Raw genomic sequence first — 13,303 nt, 5'->3', positions numbered from 1 at the left:
TTGCCATTCCTGATATCTGACTTGTGTCCATTTATCCTTTTACGTAGCGACTGTCCAGTTTGGCCAATGTATATAGCAGAGGGGCATTGCTGGCACATGATGGCATATATAACATTGGTGGACGTGCAGGTGAATGAACCGGTGATGTTGTAGCTGATCTGGTTAAGTCCTGTGATGGTGTTGCTGGTGTAGATATGTGGGTAGAGCTGGCATTGAGGTTTGTTGCATGGATTGGTTTCTGAGTTAGAGTTATGGTGCGGTATGTGGTTGCTGGTGAGAATATGTTTAAGGTTGGCAGGTTGTCTGTGGGTGAGGACTGGCCAGCCTCCCAAAGTCTGTGAAAATGAGGGATCATTGTCCAGGTTGTAGATCACTGAAGATGCGTTGGAGAGGTTTAAGCTGAGGACTATAGGTGACGGCCAGTGGAGTTCTGTTGGTTTCTTTCTTGGGCTTGTCTTGTAGCAGGAGGCTTCTGGGTACATGTCTGGCTCTGTTGATTTGTTTCCTTATTTCCTTGTCTGGCTATCGTAGTTTTGAGAATGCTTGGTGAAAATCTTGTAGGTGTTGGTCTCTGTCTGAGGGGTTGGAGCAGATGTGGTTGTACCTCAGCACTTGGCTGTAGACGATGGATCGTGTGATGTGTCTGGGGTGGAAAGCTGGAGGCATGAAGGTAGGCATAGCGGTCGGTGGTTTTTCAGTATAGGGTGTTAACGTGACCATCACTTATTTGTACTGTGGTGTCTAGGAAGTGGACCTCCCATGTAGATTGGTCCAGGCTGAGGTTGATAGTGGGGTGGAAGCTGTTGAAATCGTGGTGGAATCCTTCCAGAGTCTCCTTCCCATGGGTCCAGATGATGAAGATGTCATCAATGTAGCGTAGGTAGAGAAGGGGCGTGAGTGGACGAGAGCTGAGGAAGCGTTGTTCCAGGTCGGCCATAAAAATGTTGGCATATTGTGGGGCCATGCGGGTGCCCATGGCGGTGCCACTGGTCTGGAGGTATATATTGTCACCAAACTTGAAATAATTGTGCGTGAGGATAAAGTCTCAGAGCTCAGCAACAAGTTGTGTGTCATCATCAGGGATACTGTTCCTGACAGCTTGTATTCCATCTGTGTTTGGGATGTTTGTTTAAAGAGCCTCCGCATCCATGGGGCTAGGATGGTGTTTTCTGGGAGATCACCAATGCATTGCAGTTTTCTCAGGAAATCAGTGGTGTCACGGAGATAGCTGGGAGTGCTGGTGGCATAGGGTCTGAGCAGAGAGTCCACATATCCGGATAGTCCGTCAGTGAGTGTGCCAATTCCAGAGATGATGGGGCATCCAGGATTTCCAGGTTTGTGGGTCTTGGATAGTAGATAGAGCCCCGACCGGGGTTATTCTAAGGGTATGCTGATTTGTTCCTGTGTTAGTGTAGGGAGTGTCCTGAGTAGATGATACAGTTTCTTAGTATATTCTTCAGTGGGATCTGAGGAAAGTGGCCTGTAGAATTTGGTATTGGAGAGCTGTCTGGCAGCAGTCTTCTGGTAGTCAGACCTGTTCATGATGACAACAGCACCTCTTTTGTCAGCCTCTTTGATGATGTCAGGGTTGTTTCTGAGGCTGTGGATGGCATTGCGTTCTGCACGACTTAAGTTATGAGGCAAGCGATGTTGTTTTGCCATAATTTCTGCCTGTGCACATCGGCGGAAGCATTCTATGTATGCTTCCGCCGATTCTTCCAAACTGCATTCTTCCAAACTGTCATTTCGACCCTCAGGAGGAGTCCATGTGGAGTTTTTTCCTGTGTTGGTGGGAGGGTATCTGTGTATCAGTGCACTGTTCAGTGTTACCTTGAAAGTATTCTTTGAGTCGGAGGCGGCAAAAGTAGGCTTCCAGATCATCGCAGAACTGTATCCTGTTCATGTGGGTGCTGGGGCAAAAAGAGTCCCTGAGATAGGACAGACTCTTCTGCTGGGTTAAGTGTGTAGCTGGATAAATTGACAATATTGCTGGATGAGTTAGGGGTACCACTGTTGTGGCCCCACGTGGCAGGTAGGATTTTAGATAGCTTACAGTCCTTTTTCCTTTGTAAAGAGGTGAAGTGTGTAATGTAGATCTCCTGTCTTATTTTAGTAAAGTCCATTTGTGTGGAGGGTTGGTTATTTATGAAAGTCTCCAGGTTGGAGAGCTCTTTTTTGATGTTTTCCTGTTTGCTGTATAGGATGCTGATCAGGTTGTTCCTCAGTTTCTTTGATAGTGTATGGCATAATCTCTCACTGTGGTCTGTGCAGTATGTAGATAGCAATGGATTTTTCACCTTCAGTCCATTTGGTATGAAATCCAAACTTTGTCTCTCTGTTTTGTAGTCTGCAAACAAACACAGAAAGTGCAGTTAACTTTTAAGAAACATTCTGCAGCCAAACATTTACAACATTAGTACTTTGTTTACTTCTGATTGTTACAATGATAATAGCAAATAAGGGAGAAGCCTGTATTTGCTACTTCTGAAATAGTTGTTGCATGGGTTTTTGAAGAATGGATTTTGCTTGCCTCTTGCCTCTTCACAAATTATAATTGCTCTAGTTCTCTCCATTTCTAAGAGGAATGTGTATTGTAATTTAAGAATATAAATATTTCATTTTGGCAATTCAGTTTATCAAAATCCGAAGACAGAGGTGAAAACTGGTATGCCATGGACAACTCTGAACCAAATGAGCGCAGAAAGTATTACATAAATGTCTGCCGCCCTCTGGTTCCTGTTCCAGGGTGTGATCGATATGCTTCAGGCTGTCAGATGAAGTTTGAAAAAGATCATGTGAGTATCACTTCCACCCTAGCACCAAAAGTTAGTGCATCAAATGTTGTATATAGATCAAAGATCATTTTAAGTGCCTTCTGACTCTAGGAGGGTAAAAATAATGGCCTGTGGGTCCATAAGCATTAGCACAATCACTAGCAGGTCTTTCAGTAGAACTCTGATTTGTAGTTTAGTAGCTCTAGTAGTTAAGGGTCAAACTTGCCCTCACAAGTTTGTAATGCCAGATTTACTCGAGCAAAATTCTACCTTCCTTTAAACCACACAGTCACCTGAGGGCTGGCATACTATAACTGTCAGTCTCCCATTCCTGTCGCTCCTCAGTCACTTACCTTTCCTTGTGCACCTTTATTGATTTGCAGCCAAAATCTACAATACATATTGTGGGGGTGGATAGCCTTATGCCTTAAACAAAGGGCATACAAGTAAGTCAAGAAGCTCTGGCCTCTTTCTTCCTCTTCCCTGGGGGCAGAATCTCAAAATTCCCCCCCCCCCCCCCCCCCCCCCCCTCATAATCTAAATCTCACAGGCTTTTGTAAGTAGGAGCCTATGAGATTTTGGTCCACTCTTAAACGCTTCAGTTTATTTAACCAAATAATAATAGTAAAAAAAAAAAAAAAAGGGATGGGGAGCCTGGTGCTGGTGTGGAGACAGTGCAGCCAGTGTCACAGACAAGTCTCCTGAGCGTGTGTACCTGCAATCCACTGCAGGAACAAATGGCAACAGCAGGAACATACCAGGAAGAGTGAGGGGAGGTCCCCATCCACAAATTTGTCAATCACCCTCCTGCTTCCTGTTAAACTGTCAAATTTAACAGATTTCTGCTTCACATCTGCATTGTGAAGCAATTAACATGCCACAGAGCTTATACCCACTCTGGTGCAAGTTCTCCTACACAAACTGAGAGCCTCTTAAAATACTTTAACGTGTTATTCACTCATCCACATCCTCGGTCTTATTTTGTACATTACAGTGAACTGTGGTAGAGAAGGGTGTGAGAGTAAAAGCAAACCACAGCCTCTCCCTCTGAGCAGTTTCCTGGTGACCTGGGCTCTGATACTGCTGGTTTGTTTTTTGTGTGTGTTTTTGTTTTTGTTTCTTTGTTAGCTTTTTCCTGGGTAGACATACCTTAGTCTCTCTGTGCCTCAGTTCCCCACCTGGGAATGGGGAGAACTTCCTAAGTCACGGGGGTGTAGTCAATAAAAACAGTGACTGATTGTGAGGTGCTCAAATTTGATGGTGATGAGGGCAATATAAGTACCTAGATTGAGTGGGGAAAGATTTTGTTTAGCTGTAAATCTGGAAAAATTAATGTTTCAGCAGTGTTTCTCTGCAAGACCCTGTCTATGACTGATGGAGACAGATGGAATTCCTTTTGTGATCTCATGACTTAAAAACTACTTTCTCACAAGAGCTGCATTAGTTCTCTGTAGTTCTAAGAGTAAGAAATGGACACTGTCAGCTAAATCAGTAATCTATCCATTTCCAGAGCCTCACATTTGGATTTGCCTTGGTTTGCAAATGGAAATGAGTTTTTGGTAGTTACTGCCCCCTGGTTGGTGGATAATTGTTCCCATCAGTCATCATACACAATTGGCAATCTCTATGCGGTGTGAGTCGGTTAGTAGAAACACCCTTGCTGCTTTGCGTCAAGATGGAGATACAGTAAGGAAACCTGCATCCTAATCCATTGTCATCAGCCATTCACTTCCCTGGACATCAGAACTGCAGAGGATTGTTATTGTTGGCCCTGATGTCCTATTGCATACCCAAAAGTCTACTTTGGCTCTATCCTATGGAAACGTAGTGTGTCACTTGTTGGAAATGGCCTAATGTCCATGACTGCTTGGTCTCTCACAAGAGCAGTACAAACTGCAGAAGCATCAAATGTGAGATGAACGCTTTTACAAACTCTCTCTCTAAATCAGTGGCACCCAAATTCTGAGTCATGTACAATCCTTCTTAAAAGCTTGTTCAGTCTATTTACTTCACCACATCAAGTTCATGTGTGACAAGTGGTACACGTACCACAGTTTGAGAACCCCCCTGCTCTAAATCTTTTTGCTGAGCTGTAGTTAGCTGACAGAGTGTTGCCTCTAAAGGTTTTGGGTAGCTTCTTCGACACCTTCCTGTAAACCAATATTATAGATAGAATTGATCTTGCTTTGATGGGATAATTTGAGGGATGGGGGAAGGTAGATTTCTTAACCTCTCAGTTGCTGTTTCACAATTAACTGCATCTTTAAAAAAAGGATATTACGGAATGTCACTTTGGCACAGCAAAGAACTCTGGGTATAGCTGAAAAGAGGAAGCTTGATTTTAGTTTGTTTATTTTTGAGAAGCAAGCGCTATTTCATTGACATCCTCTTTTCCTTCATTATAGGGTTCCGTTTCTGAAACCACTTCCATTAGTAACCTGGGGATTGCTAGCAAAGGTCTAGTAATTGAAGGACGTGGTCGAGTCCTCCTAACCTACACAAATGGTTCTGTGTGTATCAATGCTGATGGGAAGAGGACCTCCTATACAACCATAATCCATTTTACCTGCTCCAAGGGCACTCTTGTAAGGATGGAAACGCTTTTAGTAGTCTGCTCATTGTATTAATGTTCTCTGAGGCTTCGTATGGGGTGCAGAAGCAGTGTCATACTGGAGACCTATTGAAGACTGAATAGTGATTTTTTTTTTTTTCCCCCCCTCCCTCCACCAATCACTGTAGTGCTTCAGAGATGTATCTAGAGCTGACTTACAATAAGTCTTGTTTGTTAACCAATTAAAAAAAAAAAAAGTCTAACAATTGAGAAGTTAATGGTCTGATCTGGAGGCCATATTTAAGACTGGCTCTCATATGACCCTAAAACGCATGAGAATTTACACACTTAACTCTACTGGTCTTAAATTATATATACATATTGCAAGTTCTCTAATGTGACCATAAGGAGAGGATAGATCCAAAATGAGGAAACCTATGTACTTTATAAGGCAACCAGATTTAACAGTTTCACTGTCTCTCTATGCTTTGTCATAAATGTATAACTGTTTCCCATTTGTTTATATCAAAGCTACAATTACCTAACTCCACATAAGCAAGGGAATTCAGATTTAAGGTAGAAAGCCCGGATTAATACTTGTTCTAGGTTTGTTATTGCTGCACCCTAGGTGTTTGAAATATTGCATGACTCTGAGATCCGTGCATAACATTATCATGCTCAGAATCTTAGTACAAAGAACATATTTGTGTGGATTTTAGCACTTACTCTGCACTGCTTTGCTTTTGTGGGTAAGGTTGGACCTATAACACTCGATTACAGTAAACTTCTGAATATTTCTTATCTGAAATAGTTAAACTAACCCTCTAGTGCTTCATGGCCCTATTTACTCAATATTCCATAACCGTAACTGCTTGCTTACCATAATGGACTATGTGCCAAGTCCTGAAATTTATGAAAAACACAATTTTAATTGGCTTAGATAAGTGTATAAGTAGGACCTTTTTTTGTTTGTTTGTTTTTTTTTTTTTTTTTTGGTTAATGCAGGTCTCTAATACAATTAACTATTCAGTCTAAGCTGTTTGTTTGGTGTAGGCACCCTACATACTGAAAGTCTTGAACTCTTGGCAGGGGAAAAAGTACCACAAAGTGCATGTGCAGTAACGTTTTTCGTTTTTCTTCTTTCCTTTTGAGCCAGATTCTCAATCAACTGAGAATTTGCCCCATAACTCTTATTAAAATAGCAAATTGCCAAGAATTAGTAGTTTTGACATAAGATGAAACACAGATGCACTTGAAATTAGTCTTTTTAATTTTATGTTGTTCTCTTTGCAATTTGAATTTTCAGAATAGCAGCCCCAGGTTTGTTGATAATCGAGAATGTGTTGTCACCTTTCTGTGGGAAACGGAAGCTGCTTGTCCAGTCACAACAACAAAAGATGAAACTCAGGTGAGAGTGGGGAGGGCTATTTTGTAGCCATTAAAAATTGTTCTTTGTGCTCTGTGCTTCTTGTTGTCCCTTTTCCTCACATTGTCTCCTGCAAAACTAGTTTTAGCAAAGTAGTTTTTAAAATTAATCCAGAGCTACTGAAAGGGGCCAGACTTAGAATACTCAAGAGTGAAGTCCTCTGTTAAGTGATCAATAGAGCAGGTACATCATGAGAAGCAGTAAGGCAATTTTCCCAAATGGCCCTACTAATATACTAGAATGTCGACTTATAAAAACCACTTACTTGCTATGATCATTGAATTGTTTGCTCTCCTACGGAGACCACTAACTGTATTGTATCTGTCTAGGGATTTATGCTCAGCTCATTACAGCTGCATCTGGATTTGTAAATACCTGTAGGGAGATCAGACTGATTTCACACTGGCAATTGAATAACCCTCAGATTTTTATGCACATCCTGGATTGGATCTAAATTAATGGCCATGTTGCAAAACATCTGCATGTCCTTCTATAATTTCATTGATGCGTTCTCTTCTCCCTCATTTAGTTCTCCTTAGTTGACTTTTCAGACTTGCTTTATAGAGCATTATGTTCAGTTGTACCAATATTCCAGTGGTGCATGCTTTCTTGGGTAGCTTCACAAACAGTAAACGGGGATCTGTTCTTGCACCGCACTAAAGAATACAAATGTGTTATTGCTACTAGTCAGTCTAAATTAAATCTCAGTAAGCCCTTGCCCAAATTACGTTGTGCCCATCCTGGTCATTAAACATATTTTGTAAAAGTTAAATTTTTTTAAAGCTAAGTATGTAACTTCTCTTTAAAATAAACAAACTTTTTTTTTAATTTATTTTTTTATTTTATTTATCTATCTGCAGGTCCCTTCTTAAAATAACTAACCTCTTTCTTCCCCTCTCAACCCCACCTACTTTTTTTTTTCCAGTCGTGCTCTGTAAGAGATCCAAACAGTGGCTTTTTGTTCAACATGCAACCACTATCTTCAGAAAAAGGCTATATAACCAGTGGAATTGGGAAGAAATTTATGGTACTTCTTAATTTTTTATTTATTTATATATATATATATTTTAAACGTACAAACTGCAGCTAGCCAAAGCTGTGTTCATGCCTTCTGGTCTTAGTTGGTAAAGTGGAAAGTTTGACTACTGATCCTATCCTTTGTGCCAGTATCCTTATGAGTCAGCCAGGCAATGCCCTACTTTGGGAGAGGAGTTGAAGGCAGTTAAAATTTCTTCTCACCAGCCACTGAAGAAACTACTTGAGGAAAGAGTCAAACTGGCAATTGGTACACCTCGAAAGTAACTTTAAAATCATCTTTCTGATGCTGACAAAATTATAAAACAAGTGTAGTTTTTGCTGTGTTTCTGGCTTTACTCCATTGTATGCTCCATTGTTTCTTTTGGATGGTGGTGGGGTGGTCAGAAACTGAGAAACTACCCTCTCTGTACTGATGTCAACGTACATAAAGGAAGTAAGCAAGAACTAGGGTGAGTGCAGAAATGGGGAGTTTAATTATCCTGTATAGATAGCCTCCGCTGCTTCTGGCCCACAGGAGGACTATGTTCTGATGTTGCTTTTATGTGGGAATGATTCTCAACGTTAATTCTTCAGGCAAGTTAACATTTTTCACATTTTAATTTTTTTTAGCTAAATATTTGTGGACCAGCACCAGATTGTGGTGGTGGTGGTCATGGAAAACCAGCTGGTGGATGTGAAGTAGAAGATCTAAAATCAGTGAGGATAGTGGGATTGGACAAAACCCTCTCTCTGTCCCCGGAAGGATTTCTGACTCTTACATATAGAGGCAATTTTGAGGTAAAATCAGGTGAGTTCAAAATCCTGTGGTACAGTTTCGATGAATTGGCGTTTGCTTTAGCTCTATGGTAGTGTTTTCATTCCCAGGCCCTGCTATTTGTGCACAAAATCTATCTGATAAATTCAGTGTTTTAAAGCTGACTGAAAAACCCAAATTAATTTCTACAAAAACTTCAAAGGAAATGAGAATTGTTCATTCTGCAGAAAAGCTGAGTTAAGACTCTCTTAATTTTTTTGTGCAACAAATGTGTCAACATTTTCATAGTTTCTTTAAACCAAATGTTTTGGATTTAAGTTTACTTTCTTCTCAGTGTTTTTAACTTAATAAAAATCTGAAGAAACATCCCCTCCTCTCTGCCCCCTTCCCTCTTTCCCCCTCCTTCTCCCCCCCACCCCCACACACTGGAAGAGTGGTAAGGGGGATGGGGAAAACCAAAATGAAATAGTTTCAGTTTAAAACTAAAATCAAGTTATGATCTCTTTGGGCTTTTTTATCCACAAGTTTTCAATTTGTTTGACAAACAACTTTTCAAACACTATGATCAGTAACTTTTAGCTCTAGGTGGCATACTGTCTTGAATGACTGCTCCTATTTCTTATGAAGACTAACTTTCTGAAGCTGAAACATGCTAAGGAAACTGTTCACTTGTATGTCTGAACGTACTCAGTTTCTGGGTTCCGAGCTGGGAGACATGGAGTTTATTGGGAAGGGAATGTGGCTGTTTGAGAAAGGAGCACTGGGCAGGAAGGGTCGATGTACAGTCTTAAAACTAAGCATAATGCTTAAATGATACTCCATAGATAGGTGAAGATCTGTCACCATGACAGTTGGCAACAAACATTATTGTTGCTGGGTGCCATATAAAATGGACAGCCTGCAATTATGAAGAGTAATTGGAAAGTTGATATCTAACATCATAATGTCAGAAATACTAAGTAAAGTTCAAGCTTCTTGGCACTGCGTCTTAAGGCCCTATGTAACTTAGGTTCTCTCTATTTGTCTGATTTAGTGTGTCTTCTGTTCTCCTTTCACACCCAACCTACTGCACTCAGCAATGCCAGTCTGGAGACTCCATTTGTCCAGTTTTTGCTTGGAAGTTACTCTATTGGAATAGGCCAAAAGAGTGCTGCAGTTTCTGATGCTGTAATTGTTTCCTTAATGTCTGAGCCAAGATCCTTGACTTTGCCTAGAAATCAGAGCTCACTTTTTCATGGTTAACCTGTCAGCAACCATGGCAACAATATCTGATGCCTGAATAGTGATGGGGCATGTATATGTATGGGCTGCTTTTTTTGTGGTCGGGGGTTCAAGGAGCACAGTTCTCACTGGGCATACACCTCTACCTCGATATAATGCTGTCCTCGGGAGCCAAAAAATCTTACCGTGTTATAGGTGAAACCGCGTTATATCGAACTTGCTTTGATCCGCCAGAGTGCACAGCCCCGCCCCCTCAGAGCACTGCTTTACCGCGTTATATCAGAATTCGCGTTTTATATCCAGTCGCGTTATATTGGGGTAGAGGTGTACTTGTTTCTGAAATCAGCCTCAGCAGCCCATGATTTGATATGCTTCCTATGACAAGTCTGTTTAAACTGGGGTGTTTTTTGTTTTGTTTTTGACTCTAATTGGCAGTTGAATAATTCTGGCCCAGATCCTCTAAACGCTCCCTGTTTGGGAGTTTTGATTTGTAGTTCTAAACACTGCAGACCACAAGGTAGAATTTTTCTGACCGATTTTTAAGGTTTGCAGTTTGATTTAATGCAACAAATGGATATGTTGAGTTAGTAGAGTGACTGTTATTCTTAGAGTGCTCACTTTTCTTTAATCTGAGATTAGAAAACAAATTTCATTTGCACCCAACAGTAGATCATTTGCTATATCTTCACACAGGAGCATCCGACACTTTTACAGTGACTTTCATCTGCAATGACTCGTACCCTGGAGAACTTAAATTTGTGGATGAACAAATAAACAGTGCACTGGGCATCCATAATACTTTCTTTGAGTTTCATACAGCCTTAGCCTGTGCCCCTGCTCCAGTAGACTGCCAGGTTACTGGTAAGTACACTGTTACTGTGGGGGTGTTCCATGAAATGCATATCAGGGAGGTGAGGGTAATTGAACGAAAGGTAAAGCTTTCTATGGAGATGGGTGAAAGTTTGAGGTAGGGTCAAAAATGTTTAAAAACTCGTCTTCAGGATAAGCGTCTAGACGAACTTTTCTAACCCTTATCAAAGGGGTAGCCGTGTTAGTCTGGATCTGTAAAAGCAACAGAGTCCTGTGGCACCCTATAGACCAACAGACACATAGGAGCATGAGCTTTCGTGGATGAATACCCACTTAGTCAGAAGCGGCTCTCTTCACAACTGTTAATCCCATTAGAAGCCTAAAAATGGAAGGTTCCTCTGTTGCATGCCAGTGGTGTCTCATGTTCCTAGGGTACTAGACTTTCCCTCTTCTTAGACTGCATAAAAGCCTTAGTTTTAGGAGAAAGCTAGGAACTAATTGAGTTTGCAAATAGATGTATATGAAATTTTGACCCTACCAAGCTTGATAGCTGCCTTTTGACAACCACTCTATTCTTTAGTCTGCACTGGAAAGAGTCAGCTGTATGGTCACTTGCATGTGTCTGTATGTCATGCAGCTAGGTCTGAATAATAATATTAGTCACCCCGAACTAGAGGATGTCGACAATCTGTTTGTATTGATGGGGCCATAGCATGGCTCCAAAGACCAGTTGGGGAAGAATAACACTTACTGCACTAACCACAGGCCCATTTGCCTGATTGTGCTGGTTGAACTGCACGTTATTGCTGTAGCTGGCGAGCTGCTTCCCACTATGCAACGTGGTTCTTCTCAAAGTCGTGGACCCCCACCCTTATGGCCTGGCACCATGCAATATGGTCAGTTGCCAGACTCTCGAAGATTCTGTCTGAAATACTCACTTTGTGCAGACCCTGTTTCAGCTTCTTTTGAAGCATTTCATCCACCCTCCACTTAGTTGTCAGAGCTTAATTCAGAATACAGAATTTGTTTTGATTGATGGGTCTCAGGCATACAACTTACATGACCAGTCCATCAGAGAGTCCATATCAGTTGGATGCAAAGCAAATATCTCTTGATACCAACTGAACCAGCTTTTGACAAGACTTCCATGTTGGATGCTGGACCTGCCATTTGATGCGTAGCTGTCATTGTAGGTGTTGCAAATAGAAACTGTCAAGATTTTTAACGTGCTGTTCATAATAGGTCCATGTTTCACACCCGTAGAGCATTAATCCTTATACCCATAGAGCTGTGAGAACAACAGCATTTTGCCCTTTGATTTGTCTGTAGACAGATTCTATGTTGCTTCCAGATTCAGTGATAAAAGCGACCACATGCGGCAGTATTAAGTCTATATACTGTTCATTTGGAAGGCTATGCCAAGGGAAAAAATTTGCTTGGGGAGAGAGACAAGCTTTCCAGCTTACACAAAGATGACCTGAAGAAGAGCTCTGTGTAAGCTGGAAAGCTTGTGTGTCTCACCAACAGAAGTTGGTCCACTAAAAGATATTACCTCACCCACTTCTGTCTCTCATATGTCCTGGGACCAACATGGCTACAGCAATACTGCATGCAGTTTGGTATAACCGAGCCAGTGTTTTTGGCTGGCCAGCTAGCTTTTCATGAACCTTCTGCAGGGTTCCTATGGATCAGTTTGTGAACTGCTGCCTTAATTAATAAATTCATATTGGTAATGAGACTTAGTATGTATTGAGGAGCCATCTAACCTTGTAACAAGAACATGACAAAGAAGGTCAGGGTTTTTAATATACAATACCATATATATCCCCTCAATTTATTGTACATCCCAAATACATTTCAGACTCGGCTGGCAATGAGTATGATCTAAGTGACTTGAGCAAAGAGGGAGAGCCCTGGATCGCTGTAGATACTTCAAAAGATGCAAAAACAAGAACTTTCTATTTGAATGTTTGCAAGCCTCTACCTTATGTGCCCGGATGCCCTGGTAAGCTGATAGTGGTGCATTAAAATGCTCTCTTCCTAGCTTGTGGTTTATGACTTAAGTACTGATTTAAGTAATTTTTATGAAGTAAAGAATTTATATTTATCTCTTTGTTATGTTTGTTTTAGGATTGAACCAGTTTGCTGTTAGTACATGCTATAGCAAAGGCGGTAGCCATAAATATATTAAAAAAAAAAAAAAAAAAAAAGCAAGCCCCTTCTGTTTATCTTAATGTGGTAAGACAACTTGCTGGAAACACAATCATGAATAAATAAACTTAGCAAGGTGCATTTTCAGTCTATCGTCTAACAAAACAAAGTAAAGTTCTGACTAAAATGTGCTGTCCGTTTCAGATGAACTGGTGACTCTTTTTATATAGTTGATCCCTGACCAGTTCACTCTTTGATATGAGCTGCTGCATTTTTTGACACACTCCTTTAAAAAAAAAAAATTACCATATATACTCTATCATAAGCCGGTTCGTTTATAAGTGGGACCCCCTCCCCCCAAGATGGAGAAGTAAAAATGGAAAATTTTTATAACTCGTTGATAAGCCGACCCTATAATTCAGGGGTCAGCAAACTTTGGCTCCCGGGCCATCAGGATAAGCCACTGGTGGGCCGAGATGGTTTGTTTACCTTGAGCGTCCGCAGGCACGGAGGTAAACCTAAGTAAACAAAGTGTCCCAGCACACCAGCTGCTTATCCTGACGGACTGGGACAGCAAC

General features: G+C 41.2%; 1 protein-coding gene across 1 annotated transcript in view; it reads left to right on the top strand.

The window, feature by feature from the left end:
* IGF2R (insulin like growth factor 2 receptor) overlaps positions 1–13,303 on the top strand; it is a 94,387-nt gene that overhangs the window by 41,394 nt on the left and 39,690 nt on the right. Inside the window, exons 18-24 of the mRNA XM_054022209.1 lie at positions 2,633–2,795; positions 5,180–5,359; positions 6,632–6,733; positions 7,677–7,778; positions 8,399–8,576; positions 10,458–10,625; positions 12,436–12,579. Of these exons, the coding sequence (XP_053878184.1) occupies positions 2,633–2,795; positions 5,180–5,359; positions 6,632–6,733; positions 7,677–7,778; positions 8,399–8,576; positions 10,458–10,625; positions 12,436–12,579 (1,037 nt within the window). The remainder of the gene's footprint in view (positions 1–2,632; positions 2,796–5,179; positions 5,360–6,631; positions 6,734–7,676; positions 7,779–8,398; positions 8,577–10,457; positions 10,626–12,435; positions 12,580–13,303) is intronic.

Source organism: Malaclemys terrapin, chromosome 3, assembly GCF_027887155.1.
Source record: "Malaclemys terrapin pileata isolate rMalTer1 chromosome 3, rMalTer1.hap1, whole genome shotgun sequence".
Classification (NCBI taxonomy): Eukaryota; Metazoa; Chordata; order Testudines; family Emydidae; genus Malaclemys; species Malaclemys terrapin.
Note: the sequence above shows the minus strand (reverse complement) of the source record. Positions and strands in the feature narration are given on the sequence as shown.